Here is a 15,760-nt window from a genome sequence, read left to right as displayed (position 1 = left end):
GCATATGAATTAATTGGAATATATTCGTTGAAAGTTTTGGTAATGTTTAATTTTTATTTGTAAATACATGTAAACATTTCATTCAAAAATTGTTTAAATAAATTAACAAATATAAATACTTTAAATAAAATTATAGATAAATTTAATTATCTTTTACTTCATTTTATGAGTTTGTAAAATTCTATATTCGTTAGTTACTTATATTCTGAATACTCATTTTTTAAGTTCTAAAATATTTTAATTACTTCTTAATAAATTTAAACAAAATAAGAGATAATAATCTTTTATAATTTAAATGTAGATTTTCACTTTTAAAAATTGATAAAAAGAGAATATCAATTTTCTGAATTAAAAAAATTATTTTTAAAATTGTTGTTTACAAATTATTAATTTTAAATTTAAAAGGATATTCTACAAAAAAACCACTAAAAAAATTTGAATTAAATATTTTTTATATTATGAAAATAGATGGCTTAAGGTATAAATGAATTATCAAAATTAGAATTACTAAAGGAAAAAAGTTAATTTATTATCTATTTAAGTTGATAAATTTATTTACATATTAAAAATTATAAATAAAAATTATTTAAAAAAAAAAATATTATTTGAATATAAATTATGAATAGTTATTAATAGTAAATTTTAAAAAAAATATAAAATAGATATTCAAATCAATAATATTAAGGGAAAATAGCTAATTCTTTATTTAAAAATCAATAAAAATAAATTTAGTAAAAATGTTATTTATTTATACAAATCAAAAATATAAATGAATTTAAATAATTTTTGAAATTTTTAATTAATGGCCAATGTAATTTAGGCCATTATCTAGCGAGTCTCCATGTAAAAAATGTATTGAATTATTAGGAATACGAAAGGAAAATAGAAACAAAGAAATAATAATAATAATATATATTGGATAGATTGTTTTTTGTTATTTGTTTTTATTAAAATTTTTAGCGATTCGTTAAATAAATAAACAGCTAAAGGAACAAAATTTAAACAATCTTTTTTTATTTATAAAATTCATCATAATGTGATGAAAGAGATTTAAGATATTTTTTTTTGGAGAGTTAGTAAGTATATATGTGTTTTATTTAATAAGTAATGCTGTTAGGAATGAAGGTAGTTAATTGGAAGCTAATTTTATCCAAAAAAATTTAATTTATAAGTTAACTAATATTATAATAATGATACTCTATAAGCATTGCATAATCGAGAGATAATTGTCATCTTGTAATATCAATCTATCATTCTTTCTTTCTCTCTCTCTATGTATGTATCTACTAATGTATGTAAGAATCGTTCAATTAATCTACCTATCTTTCCAACTATTCTCTCAGCAAGACTTTCAGTCATCTAATTCAATTTCTTGCTTAGAATGGAATTATTTAGAAGGTGGCAATCCTATATTGTTATCTTTCCTCTCGTCAACTTTTTATATAGTTTAGGGTTATAAATCCGTATTAAAATTGAATTATTATTTATAATAAATATCGTAATCATCATCATTGCTGTCAGTGAATGTAAATTAAATTAATTCATCACCATTCCTATTTGAGTTTGGTGTATTTTAAATATTATTATATAATGGAGTAGGGGAAGTTTAAACTTAAAGATGATGACCACTGACATTTTCTTTGATTGTGCTCTTAGGCAGAGTATTATTATTTTTTTTACAATCTTAGTTTGAGCTGGACAAAAATTAAACTTCAGTACCTTTGTTTCCTTAACCATTCATGAAGATAGTTTAGGGTTCGATGTATTATTTTTCATCTTTTTTATTTAAATTTATTGCACTGAGCATGATTTAGCTTTCCTCATCAAATTTGTCTTTAAAGCTGTTCAAGTTACTCTCTAATTCGATTGCTGAGCCTTAGAAAATCCATTTATTTTCATTACTCTTCTTAGGCTGCTCCTTCATTAGCCTTCTAAGGGCTTTTTCTTTTGTCTTATTATGGAATAATTCTTTAGAAGCATAGACAAACATATCAAATGCAAATATTCCTGCTACTATGAAGAAAATAACTAGATAGAAATGAGGTGTTTATACCAAATAGTTTGGTGTTTCATAAACATAACTGTTATACAAAACACCAGTGATAAAGAAGGCAGCTATGTAGAGACCTATACTTGTGATGTAGAAGGCTAAATAATTTATTAAAGTCCAGTACCTTGTGTAAATAGCTAACTTAAGATCAGCAATCTTTTAAATTGTTAAATGTTAATATTAAAAATTACAGCTAATTATTTGATTTTGTTATAAAACTTACAAATACAACAGATGTGAATATAATTAATGAGAATGACCACATATCTGAGGTATAGCCATCAGAAGCTAATGTTATATTACCTACTGTGAAATAGCTACCAAAGAATATGAATATACCATGTACAATACCTTAAATTAACCACTCAAGGAATATTCTTGTTGAAAAAAGTTATTGCTTTTGACCTAAATAATAGAGATTGGGTAATCTATCTCTAATATAGTCTTTACGTTTATTTATAAGCTTTTATAATCTTCTCTTTTCATTTTCATCTCCTGTTTATACAAGTTTTCTATCGTACTATATGTACATGTAGTTTACGTCTTAATCAAAAATAGCTCTAATGATTAAGGGTAGAGCAGTAAAAATAAGATTATACATAGATATATAGTAATCATCAAAGATACTTTGTGCAGAAAAGCCACTAAAGAAAGCAAAATAAAGCTAAGGAATAGTAAAAATCCTATTTTTGATTATTAACAATTTCATAAATTCATTAATAATCACTAACAATAAATAATATTCATTTTTTTGCATTAATCAAAATAATAATAAAAATATTTTTATCTTTTTGATTGTATTAATAATCCATATTACACAATGGTATTGATGATTAAAAAAATATTAGCTTATGGTATATTTTCTTAAAGTTAATAAAATTAATCCATTAAATAAATTAAAAAAATAAAACATTGATAATTAAGTTCAAAATTTTTAATATTATTAATTGATTTTACATGTTTTTATAGAAGAAATAGACAATCATTTCAGAGATTCTAATGTATGACCATCTTCCATGTACAAAAAGAAGTCTCCATAAGCATTTAAATTATCCAAAAGCGAAATCACTGCTTTATACTGCACGCATACCTTCATTACCATATATACCACATCCTTTTTTTAAATGAACATAATATTATGGTGATGTAAGAAATGAAATATTTTAATAATTTTACCAATGTGGGCTGCCTGAATCATGTTAACATCATTGGCTCCATCACCAATTGCTAAAGTGATTTTGTTAAGTCCTTCTCTTATAGATCTAACTACTTATGCTTTTTAGACTGGAGATACTCTGCAGCATACAACACTTTCGCAATCTTTGGTAATTTAAACAAATTTTTTTTTGATATCTTCATTACCTTTTTCAAATATGACCTTTAGACAATCACCTTCTACTAAAAAGCATTTACGAACTTTATCTTCTTTCAGTTTTTTAAATCTTTTCCATAGGATTTCTGTCATTTCTTTACGGATAACTTTAGGATTTTTATCACTCATAACAAGTAATTCAAAATCTTCTAGAATAAGCTTACAGCTTTTTGCAATATTTTCAGCTGTCTCTAATTTATCACCAGTAAGCATCCATACTTTAATATCTTTTTTTATTCAATAAAATATAAATAAATTAATAGATTAATTTTTAAACTTGTAGAATTTTTTTGTTTTTTCAACTCTCAATTAATTTTCAAATAATAAAAATTTATTACTGGCACGAAGTAGATCATGAATAGTTTCTGGGACATCATCTTACAATTTATCTTCCACAGCTGTTGCTCCTAATAAGAAAAACCCTTATTCTACTTCATCAGCTAATTTCTCTGTTGTATTTAGTGGATAGAAGTTAATTTTCATTCATAGTAACAAGCAATCAAGTTAGAAAATATGAAAAATAAAAAAACTTTACCTAAGTCTTCTTTTCTATTTGCAGAGTTAGCCAAATTGTTATATTTATTGACAAATGCATCAACTTCATCTTTGGAGAGAATTTTAAAACCAATCAATAAAGTACGTAAACCAACAAGAGAAAATTCTGTTAACTTTTTATCTGCAAAATCTAAGTATGGCTAATGGATACCCTTATCGAGACGCTCTTTAATCACATTATCAGCACCCTTAACGTACATTTTATAAACTCCATTATCTTCTAATAAAAGAGTCATACGTTTTCTCGCACTGCTAAATTCGAAAACATTAATTTTAGTAAATTCTTATTAGCCTTCTTTTCCAGCTGTATCTGTCAAATTCATCATAAGTTTGTTACTAGTTTTTCCAACAAATGTAAATCCCATATGATACGCAGCATCAACTAGAGTGATTTCATCCGGAGAGGGACCTTAGTAATAATAATTTGTATCATTAGGATCCTTATTTTTCTCTACAATACATTCATGAGCTAAACCTAAATTTTTGAAATATTCTCTTGATAGTTCGTACTAGCTAGGAATAGTGTAAGTAGCTTTGCCTTTTTAATTAATTAATTAAAATGTTTGTAAGATTTTTGTATTTTATTTTAAGGTAAATAATATTGAAGGATCGAAATAAAAATTAATTACCATCCTTTGATTTAAGAGTGATGTTAACTGGAGGATTCTAAGACTTTTCAGCTTTTCTTGAAAGGAGATTAGTTAAATTATCATCTTCAAAAACAAATTCTGTATGTTGATGCTATTTGGTGTTACTTTTTTATTGTTTAGAAGGCTATACAGCGGCTTTCTTTTTTTAAGCAGCTTTTTCACCATAAAGAGTGTTACCTATTACAGCCATTTTAAATTGCATTTAATTTTGAGTGAGAGTACCTGTCTTATCAGAAAAGACATATTCAACCTAACCTAGTTCTTCGTTAATTGTAGATGTGAGTACTCTTGGCCATCTCTAATTGTGGTGAGAATACATTTCTAAATGTCATTAAAATTTTATGTTGAAGTCAAAGATAAAAAAAGGATATTAAATAAATAGGTAGTATTTTTATTTAAATTAAATTTTTTTTGAATTATTAAGAAGTAATCAACTGATAATATGATTAATTAGAAAAAAATCTAAATTTTCTAAATAGATATTAAGATTTTTGATGAATTTAACGCAAAATAATTAATTGTCAAAAATATATTCGAATTAAAAATTTTGCGTTTGAAAAATTGAACCAACTAAAATTAAATTTAAGAATAATTAATTGTAAACTGTGAAATTAAAAAAATCTTTTTGTGTATTTTTCTGTAAATTTAAGTGAGAAAATGTAGAATAATATTGGAGACAAAAAAAATATTTTCACCTTTACTCAAAGATAGAAAATTTTTTTGTTTATTTTAAAAATTAATAAAAAATTAATTGCTTAATACCTATTGATTTTTAATATAAAATGAATAAATAAATTCTTACCATAATCATTTGTAATGAAGTATGATTGTAGGACCTTAACCATTTCAAGTGAAACAACAAGTGAAATTGGAATCATTGTATTAAAAAGAATAAAATAAGAGAAATAGACTAAAACAGATTGAGAAATATAGGAAAGACCATCTTTGTCCAAGTCAAGATAGGGATAATATATATGGTTTTTATCTAGCCAGTAATATGAGCAAGAACTCATCACAAAACAACATAAAAACTAGAAAATAAGAATTCCTAGAATGAATTTGTTCATTTTTGCTTCCATGTCACTCGATTTTGCTTTTCCCTCTTCTGCATTTTTCATAATTTTTGTATCCATACCTGTATAAACAACTACAGCATAAATACTTTCTGTATTTCTTAGGAATGCACCTCTTGGTACAAATTAAGTAGAATCTGCAGGGATTTGCTTGGCACTTTAAGGATTATTGTCATTTTGTAGCTAAAATCCTATACTACCAATAAAGTGATTAGGATCCTAATCTGGTTTATTAGCTTTTATGGTTAAATTAAAGTTTGTTTATTTGTTGGTAAATAGATTTCCTGTTGATAATGTAGCAACGTTATCTTCTTTTGTGGAGAAATATGATGAAGTTTCATTAATGGCTGACTTTGGCTTTAAATTTTTTTCACCATCAAGTGCACCTGTTTCGATATAGCACACACCACCTAGGTTACTTCCTAATACAAGTAGATCAGTGGGAAAGCATTCATCTTGATAAATATGTAGAATATCTCCAACATGGACATTAGCCCAAGCTACATCTTCCTCACCTCTATCTTGGAGGACTCTCTTTGTTTTTGCTGAAAAATTTTATTCATTATCACTCTTGTGTCTTTGATAATCTTCATATCCTTCACGAGCCATAGAAACAGCAAGTACAAAAATAAGAGGAGCAACTGCAACAAAAGGGCTCAAAGGAGATATTTGGGGAATGCATTGAAGAATTGCAGTAACTAAAAAGTAAATATTTGCGTATCTCTAAAATTAGAGCAATAAGCTCATAGGTAAGAATGAAACTGCTGTATACCTAGAAGTTTTAATGAAATTAGATGGAAACTTTTTAGAGTTGCTTTCGTTAAGATGCTAATGTTTATGTTTCAAAGCTTCTTCGTCTTGAAAAGCAGTAAAAATTCTATCTTAATCATAAGACTTAGCTTAACTGCCAAGTAGGGATCCCATTTTACGTTTTTATTAATATTTAATTCAATAACTAAATTGTTTTTTTAAGAGTTTGAGTTATTTGTTTTATTTTAAATAAACGCTTTTTAAAAAGTTGCTTTTTTTATTTGCTATTTAATTTTGTAAATATCTTCTAACTAATTAACTAACTTATTAGCTGTCTTTAATAACTATTATACAGAGAGTAGGCTATTATAAGTCTTTTTTAAATTGCTTTCTTTTAATGATGTGTTAGTACTTTGTTTTTTGTTTGTAGCCAGTCAGATTTTTAGAGTGATCCTTCTAATGTTTTAGTATAATTTATGAAATTAATAAAGTTAAGGAAATACTTAAGTTAAATAGATAGTGAGTTACTGATTTGATGTATTAGCTAGTGTTATTGGGACTATTCGTTTAGAAAAACAATTTTTACTTGAAGATTAAGTTTTTTTGTTTTTACTATCGTAGAACTATATTTGTATTTATAAACTTTAAAATGATTAAACCTATAATAAGCTAAAAAACTAAAAGCTTACTTATTAGGTTCTGATTAATATTAGATATTCTTTAGTTGTTACACCTTTAGTGAGAAGGTGGATTACTGCTTTTCAGTATTTTAAGTCTCTATTAGTATAAATAAGTAGTACTTTATTAATTCCAAAAAACTTAATCTAATTCACTAGGAGTTTATTTAATTATCCTTAAAATTAATTATCTTTTTAAATTTATTTTGTTTATATTTTTTTGATAAGCAATATTTAATTTTATTGAACTCTCATTCAATTTATTGATTAATTGTTTCATTCATAAATTGATTAATTAATTAATTAATTGATTGATTGATTTATTTATTTTTTTCTTTTCTAATTTATACTGTTTTTTTCTTTTAATTAACTAAGAAATCGCAGATCTCTGTTTTTTAAGAATACAAAAAGAAGAGAGCCTAATTATTTTAAGTAATACACCCTGTTAGTTTTTTTTTATTAATGTTTTTAACTTTAAAGATATTTCTTACTGCTAAAAAATTATAGATAGAAAATAAGGATATATATCTTTCTGGTAAAATTGACTGCCATTCTTTGTAATTTGTTTATTTAATTTAATTAGTTGGTATATGGTTTTATAAATAATCTTCGCCTAATTTATTTATCATTCCAAGCTCGAATGCTTAAAGAATTTATACTGGCTTCGCTTAGTCTATTATATTTTTTTAAATGTATTTTGAGTAATTCAATTTTAGCTTAAATTTATTAATTGTTTCTCAAACAATCGAATTAAAAAAACTAAGCTCGATTAATAACAAAGAAAAAGTTAAATTAAAACTGAAACATTTTAACTTGAATATTATATTTTTCATTCAAAAATATTGGTCGCGCTTAAGGAAAATTCAAAATTAAAATTTAGACATATTTAAAATTTAATGATTGATGTCTTTTTTGTCTAATTTTGTTAACTTTAAAATAAAGTCAATAATGATTTATCCTTAAACCTTGATCAACAAGTAGATTTATAGAATAATTTTGGATGAATAAAATAATTTTGTCTTTTTTATATATTTTAAGAAATTATATGTAAATTTTTTATAATTCAGTAATTTAATAATGTAAATTGCTCTATGTAAGCTGTTTTTTTCTATTAAAATCTGTAAATTTTCAATTATTATATCAAAAAATAAATAATTATTTGTTACTTGAATTTTTGATTTTTTTACTATTAATATTACTAATTTTAAATATTATACTTGAGCTTTACTGCTTATAGATTTATGAGCATGCGGATTTCTGTGAAATTTTATATAAATACTAAGTCAAATTTATCTATTACTTCTTTTGTGTGTTGTTTGAAATTTAAATTTTAAATTTATTCATAAAAAAATTTTTTGTTTAAATAAAAAATACTAAAAAAGGAAAAAAAATTTTATTAATCTTCTATAATCTAGTTTTAAAAATTGAATAGAACAAATCAAATATATGAGCTTAATTTATTTTATCAATATTTTTAATTGAATTCAAAAATATATTTCAAAAATCAAAATTCCAGTGTTAAAATTATGCAAAAAAAAAAAAGATTTGTAAGCTTGAATTTGAAATTAAGTAGTGAATATATTTTTATTTTTAGTAAGATTTATTTTTAGAAAAAAGTTACTAATAACTAAAAATTAGTTAGTATTATTTATCAATAACTCTTTCATATTTAGTTCAAGTTAAAAATAGCTTTTGTTTCCTCCTCATTAATGTCTATATTTAGCAAATTTTAATTTCAGAATCACTATTTTTCAAAATTATTTTATCAAATAGATTATTTTTATAAAAATATATTAAAATCACTGATTAAATTATTAATTATAGCTTTAGAAATTAAAAATTTACTAGATTATGTAAAGATTAGTAAATTAACTAATTAATTTTATAAATAAATTATGAAATAACTGAATAAATTTAGTTAATAGTTTTATCTTAATGAAAATGAAAAAAATAACAAACTTTTATTTTGTTAATTTATTTTTAATAATTTAATCAAAATAAAAATTTACAAAAATAAATCAAATAATTAATTTTCTTGTTCTTCTTTAGAATAATAAATATAAAAACTATTTTTTTATTTTATTTTTATCATTAATATATTTTAAAAATAATATTTTATATTTTCTCACAAATGATGATATATTTTTAAAGAAAAAAAAATAATTAAAGTAAACATAATATATCATTTAAGAAATTATTTTATTTCTCGTTTAAATATAATAGAAAACATGTTATTTTATATTAAAAAATATTTAAAGATTTATATTTATAAAAAATGTTTTGTTATTTTTTTATATTTTAGATTTGATATTAAAAATCTATTATTTGTATTTGTAATTAGATAATTTAGTTATAAATTCCATAATTTCTTAATATTCTATATTTTTTTATATCTTTAAAATTAAGCATCGTAATCCTTAGCACAAAATAAATGAACGATTAATAAAATAACGAAAAAGAAACTTACGAAGGCTATACAAATGAAGTTTATTACTTCTAACGAAATGTCTAAAGAAACTTGTATCATTAAATTATTGATAAAATTATTAGTAAACAAACATATTTAGAATCTTTTAGTTTAGTTTATTTATTTAAGCATTAATTATTTTGGGATTGGACATTCACCAAAAGTAGCCTAATTTTATTTTTTTAAAAGATGATATAGTTAGTTTAAGTTTGACAACAGATTAAGAAAAAAAGAACAAACTTAACAGTAAATTAATTTTATTTGTTAAATTTTGAGCTTAAAACTTTTTTCTCATAATAAAAGTGGATATAAAAACTTTTGCTACAATATTTTCTCTCTAAAGCTTTTTGTTAGATAATTAGCTTAGTGTTATACTTGGAAATCATAGAGAGTATGAAAAAATGAAAGCAGAAATTGAAAAATATGAAAATGCAGTTGACATGAGGGCAAAGGCTGAAATATAAAATCTCTATTTACAACAATCTTTACAAAATATGGATTTTTTAAAAAAGATTGATATTAATTAATTATCATCTGAGTAGAAGCAATGAGTGAAAGCGATTTATCACTATGAATAATGGAATTATCTAATTTACTATTTATTTACTAATATATTACATATTCGTAGCTCTAAAATAAACTTAACATCAACGATTAATCTTAATCTCACAAAATTTGTATTTTTTACTTACTAAAATAAACAATAAGTAAAAAATAACTTTTCATTTGACAGACAAACTAAGATACACTTAAAATAAGCTAATTATTAGAGTGTTTAAAAAATATGAGTATGCTGTATTCAAATTAGAAATATTTCATTAGTTAATTTCAAAATATAATAGAAAAATAGATATAAATATTATATAAACATATGAATTAAGGTTAATATCAAAAATATAAATTAATTTTATTTTATAAATCATAATTTGAATTACGTTTAGAAAAACCTTATTGGTTAAAAATTATGTTTTAAACATATTCAAATTTATTTATTTATTTATAATTTATATAAGTTAATCAAAAGGAAAAAATCATTATAATTTAGTTAGTTAGTTAGTTTTTTTGTTAGTTTTTTTTTGTAGTTGAAAATTGAGGTATAATAGTAGGATAAAATTAATTATGCTGTTTATTATTAAAAAGCAAAATTATTTTTTAAGCTAGCTATTTTATTTGTGCAAAGAGTTCTGCATTTTTCTTCTTCATATTTATTAATAATTTTTTTTTGAATATTAATAATATTTTTTGTTTTAAATAGATTATTCCTAAATAATATCTGTTTAAATGTCTTATTTTTAATTAGATTTTATTTATTTAGCACTTCAAAGATTTTAATTATCTAATTTTCTTTTTCACTATAATTGCTTCTGTTAGTCAATAAGTTATTATTTTTTGAAAGGGTTATCTCTATTTTGATATTTTTAACTTTCATCTATAACAGCTTTTCTCCAAGATAAACTAAATTCATCGATTTTGCTCATAAATTCATCATAGTAGTCCATCACTTAATTCTACTCAGGTACTTCTTATTGTTTAGCCTGCTATTGCTGAAGGCTTTCTAGATTATTATTCTGCTAAAAGCCAATTATCTTTCCTTAAGTTAATTGATTTTTGCTACTCTGAGGACTTTTTAAAATACTTAAATCAAGTTTAAGTTTCTGACGAATATTTTCATTTAAATTTGAAGAAGATTTTGACTTAATAATCATAGTTTGGTTGTATCTCTACTGCAATTCAAGCTATGCAGAAAATATTTTATTTTAGATTTCAAGCTTATTTTAATCATCATCATCATCATCTATGAATGAAGATTCTATTTTAAAAGTTTAATTTTAAAATGAATTTTAAATTAATAATATTTTACTTGATGTGAATGAATTTCTAGCACTATTCGAGACTGAAGATAGCTTTGAGGTCTTTTTCTTGTAATCTTCAAGAGACATTTAATTATTTAATTAAAATTTAAATTGAGGATTTTAAGATTCCTACTAAATCCCTTCACCTTAAGGGTCAATGTATTTATCAACAGCTGCTGCCGTATATCTTTACATCGAGTTATCTAAATCTTTTTAAATCTCAATCTTATCTTATTTTGTATTTTCTAATTTTGGAATAATCTAATTACTTTAATTTCTCTACAAAACTTGCTCTATAGCTCTAGAGATATGCTAATCTTTATTTTTTCTTTCATCTATAGCTTCTGTCTTAACTTAGTTTGTCTTCATATTTAGAATTTTGTTTTAATGCATTTCGTTTGAATTTCTATCACTAACTGAATTGGTTTAAGTAGGTTAAGAATGATCCAAATTCATGGAAAAATCTGGGTTTAAATAATTGGTTTAAGTATTTTGTTAGTATTTATTGCACCCATTATTTTGTTTTTTGGTGTCTATCTAATTCTGTGGAGAAACTTTATTTAGAACATTAAACTAGCTTTACTGCTTAGTTTAAACTTTCTTCTTGTTATTTATAAATTTCAGCCATTAATTAAATTGCTGATTTATTTCTTATTGATTCTAATATGATTTGCCAGAACTTTAGCGTATTGAGCTTGGTTGCTCTGATAAAAAATTTTCATGGTTTTAGCTATGGTTTTGAGCCATTTTTTAAAAGTGAGATTGTAAATATTGTTACTAAATTTTGTTGCTTTCGTTGTCATTACTTGGAATAGATATAAAATTAGAGCTAAATTGGTAATCCTTTTCTTCACTTTATTAATTATGCTAGTTATAAGCATTAAAAGGGTTTGGGCTTTTATTTCCAGAATACTCTAAGGGGTTTATTGAGTGTGGAGTGTTATGATTTGATAAATCTATACCAGTTTTTTTATCTTCTATATTTGAAGTTGTATTTCCGTTCCTATTTCTTTCAGAAGAATCAGATGCTAAAGAAGATGATATTGTTAAGTAGCCAAGCTTTTACAGTTGCTTGAAGTATGCTATAGTTACATTCTCTCTTTATATCAAGTTGCTTAATTAATTATCTTTATCTTCTATTTACTTTTTAAGCATCTGAATTTAGGTTTGCTAGTCAATTACGAGACTTTGTTAGCTTGTCTCTTCTATTTAAGTTGATGGAGTGTGTAGCTCTTTAAGGGTTTGCTAGTTTTACTATGAAATTTGTATGTATTAAGGAACCATTTTATCATTTTATACAAATTATTTTTATTATTGCTGCTTATTCTTTTCATTTAGAATTGACAGCTTTTCTTATTTTAGCTTGTTAACTTCTTCATCTTTCTTTTTGCACTAAGAAGATATTTGTTAAGCGTTTTTCACTATTTATGGTATGGGTTTCACATATTTTCTAGCAAATACAATGAGGTAATCCACAAATTCTTATAAGTTTTAATCATGCTGCAAGTTTTTAAACTCTTCTAGTATACTTACATACTAATCATACTAATTGCTCTTGAGTGCCTAAGAGGGAAGTGGAATATGAATTTACTATGCTGATTGCATAAGTTAATTCGTTAGATTTAAAGATTTATTGTTATCATTTTCAACAATATTGTCAGTTAAACAGTCCTCCACTTTTTTTGAATCACTTGAAGTTTTTGGTGATTAAGTAGAGTTATTACTCTAGCATCCTATTAAATCTTTCAGTCTACTAACTAAATGTGTGTTTTAAAATGTTTCACCCTCATTATTTTTTAATGATTCCTAGTTTCTAATTGATTGGATCTTGTTTTGATGTTGATCACTATAAACCTAGAAATTTAAATTGTTGGATTAAGTTTCAAAATTTTCTTAGGAAGGTAAATTTTGTGTTGAATTTTTGCTCGAAATGAGATTCTTATTAGACTGTTTGTTTATTTAATTAAGTTTGTCAAATAATGAGTTCGTTTTTGATGATTATTTTAAATTTGAATTAGTTGTGCAACCATCTAAATTACAAGAATTAACAATTTGAAAAGGCAATTGCTAGCAAGAAAATTGCCATCCGCTAGTTAGACTCTACTGAGACAGGGTTGATGCAGTATTTTTCAAAGTTTGAGATGATATTGGGATAGTAGTATTGTCTACGAAGTGGGGTTACTATGTATATTACTACTCTTATTGCTGTTGTAATAACCACATTTAATAGCTGGGAGTATTTTCAAATGGCTAAATGTAATTTTCTTATTAGAGCATTTAATGCTAATCTATCACTTATAGATTTTGATTATTTTTATTATTTAAATCATCATTTTGAATCTATTTTTATTGTTACATATTTTATTATTTCTATTATTTCTTTTAAATTTGTTCATTAACTATCAATAAATTACTATTTGTTTTTGAATTTTATTGATATAGCAGCATTTTCTTCTTTTTAAGTTTCTAAAAAAGTTCTGGGCTTTACTCGCTTTAAGAAGAAGTAGGATTTGTGAGAATCTAGTATTGTTTAAAACTGTCCAAAGTTTTATTTTAAAGGTGCGTATGGACAGTGGAAGGGGAAGGAATAGATTTTATCCTATTTGTAGATGATTAAATCATTTTAGATAAAGTGGCTGCCGCTGAATTGGGAGCAATAGTTTTTGGAGTTGAATTAGAGGGTAGGGAAGTTGGGGACACTACGTACCCGCCTGTAGCCATACCATATTTTTTTGTCTTTTTCTTTTTTTTTGCTTAGCAGTTGACTCTTGCCTGATTGATATGGCTTTCTCCATTGATAATTTAATCCAAAAACGAATCTTAGCTCTATCTAAGTCTAATCATAGACATCGAATTAGTCTTTCTTAACTTTTGATTATTGCGAGAAGAGCTCTAGTTCTTCATTTATGCTTTTTATGAAATATTTTGGAAAATATTTTAAGGACATGTATCTGTTTCATGTTAGTTTTGAACAAGTTGCATAAGCTTTACTGTACTTTTACTGTTTAATTATTCTGAAAATCTTTTGTCTTAGTTAGTTGTAGAGCTTGGATGAGAGAAAGTAGGCTACTTAAAAAAGTTGTTCTTAAATTGCTAAAAAATATTGAGCTGCTGCTGCTATCCTTGATAATGCGAGTGATTTCTAAGATTGGTGCTACTGCCATATGATTATTATTTATTGTGATTATGTATTTGGCTTGTTTCGAAGAGTTAGCTTTAATTTTCATTCATCATTGAATTTATCAAGCTCTGAGTTGGTATATTAGAACAGCTATTATTTGCCATTCTATTATTTTAAGAGTAGTTTATATTATTCAATTAAAATCCTGGCTTTATGAGAAATGAGAGATGTGCAGTCGATTAAGGACTTGATTATAAATTAATATTATGGTTTGCTTGTTATAGTTATTATTGTTGTTATTAGTGATGAAACTATGAACTATCTGGAGACGCAACTAGATGTAAATGTTACAAACTAGTACTCTAGTTAACTCCAACTTAAGTTATTCCACCTAATTATGTTGGTCTCTATCTAGTCTTAGCTGTTCCAACTGCTTTCTTATCTATGAATGTGCTAAATTTGGACTGGCTTTTGTTATTTACATTATTATTAATCCCATTAATTAAACAGCTATTCTAAGACCTCATCTCCTGAATCTATCAAATTAATTAAAAGTCAAATTTTTATTTGATTTAATGAAATATATTATCACGCTATTTGTTATCCAAACATTCAAATATAATTGATAACATTTAACATATTGAAGAGAAAAAATTGTTAATAAGAGCATCTTTTGTGTATGTATTAATCTATGTGTCATAGAATGTAAAAATATTGACATTAAAAGTAAATAATTAATTAATAAAATAGTAATCAAAAATATCTTGATGGTTTAAATTATTTAAAATAATCATTTCTTTATTTATTCAGAATTACTACTGGACAACTAATAAGTTATTTTAGATCTCACCAAAGATAATTTAAAAAATAAGTTAAATTGAATAAAATTTTATTATTTTTTTAAAATAGTTTTCATTAAAGATTGAAATGGAGATGAATAAATCACATTCACAAAATTTTATGGATTATAAATAAATATATTGATTGTATTTTGAAACTGGTTAGATTAATTAAATTCTTCTTACTTAAATTTTATGTATTGGAATATTTATTTTTCAGATAGTATTAACAACTGATTTAGATTTATTTATTTATTCTTTTTAATTTTAGAATTGAAATTAATTATAAATGCGAATCCTAGTAGTAATATTTATTAAGTATTCAAAATTTAGATATTTTTCTATTTAAGTTT

General features: G+C 23.8%; 5 protein-coding genes across 5 annotated transcripts; 2 read left to right on the top strand and 3 right to left on the bottom strand. All coding sequences in view use genetic code 6, as the record gives it.

Annotated features, from left to right (window-relative positions):
- Positions 1-1,351: 1,351 nt before the first annotated feature.
- TTHERM_00316630 (phospholipid-translocating P-type ATPase, flippase family protein) lies at positions 1,352-6,624 on the bottom strand (the record flags this gene model as incomplete). Its single annotated transcript, XM_001021355.3, has 8 exons — positions 1,352-2,206; positions 2,274-2,733; positions 3,008-3,164; positions 3,227-3,649; positions 3,761-3,871; positions 3,958-4,515; positions 4,607-4,948; positions 5,430-6,624. The coding sequence occupies 8 exons, from the start codon at positions 6,622-6,624 to the stop codon at positions 1,352-1,354; spliced, it is 4,101 nt and encodes a 1,366-aa protein (XP_001021355.3).
- A 24-nt stretch (positions 6,625-6,648) lies between these two features.
- TTHERM_000316629 (hypothetical protein) lies at positions 6,649-7,407 on the bottom strand (the record flags this gene model as incomplete). Its single annotated transcript, XM_012798932.1, has 3 exons — positions 6,649-6,906; positions 6,979-7,073; positions 7,140-7,407. 3 exons carry the CDS (start codon positions 7,405-7,407, stop codon positions 6,649-6,651), a joined length of 621 nt encoding a protein of 206 aa, XP_012654386.1.
- Positions 7,408-9,558: 2,151 nt separating this feature from the next.
- On the top strand, positions 9,559-10,145 carry TTHERM_00316620 (hypothetical protein; the record flags this gene model as incomplete). Its single annotated transcript, XM_001021354.3, has 3 exons — positions 9,559-9,676; positions 9,784-9,840; positions 9,898-10,145. 3 exons carry the CDS (start codon positions 9,559-9,561, stop codon positions 10,143-10,145), a joined length of 423 nt encoding a protein of 140 aa, XP_001021354.3.
- Positions 10,146-10,164: 19 nt separating this feature from the next.
- Positions 10,165-10,524, top strand: TTHERM_000316619 (transmembrane protein, putative; the record flags this gene model as incomplete). Its single annotated transcript, XM_012798931.1, has 1 exon — positions 10,165-10,524. One exon carries the CDS (start codon positions 10,165-10,167, stop codon positions 10,522-10,524), a length of 360 nt encoding a protein of 119 aa, XP_012654385.1.
- Positions 10,525-10,943: 419 nt separating this feature from the next.
- On the bottom strand, positions 10,944-15,095 carry TTHERM_00316610 (hypothetical protein; the record flags this gene model as incomplete). The annotated part of the gene is made up of 2 exons (XM_001021353.1): positions 10,944-11,404; positions 11,456-15,095. The coding sequence occupies 2 exons, from the start codon at positions 15,093-15,095 to the stop codon at positions 10,944-10,946; spliced, it is 4,101 nt and encodes a 1,366-aa protein (XP_001021353.1).
- Between the last annotated feature and the right edge of the window lie 665 nt (positions 15,096-15,760).

This window comes from Tetrahymena thermophila (genome assembly GCF_000189635.1).
Source record: "Tetrahymena thermophila SB210 genomic scaffold scf_8254548, whole genome shotgun sequence".
Lineage (NCBI taxonomy): Eukaryota > Ciliophora > Oligohymenophorea > Hymenostomatida > Tetrahymenidae > Tetrahymena > Tetrahymena thermophila.
Note: the sequence above shows the minus strand (reverse complement) of the source record. Positions and strands in the feature narration are given on the sequence as shown.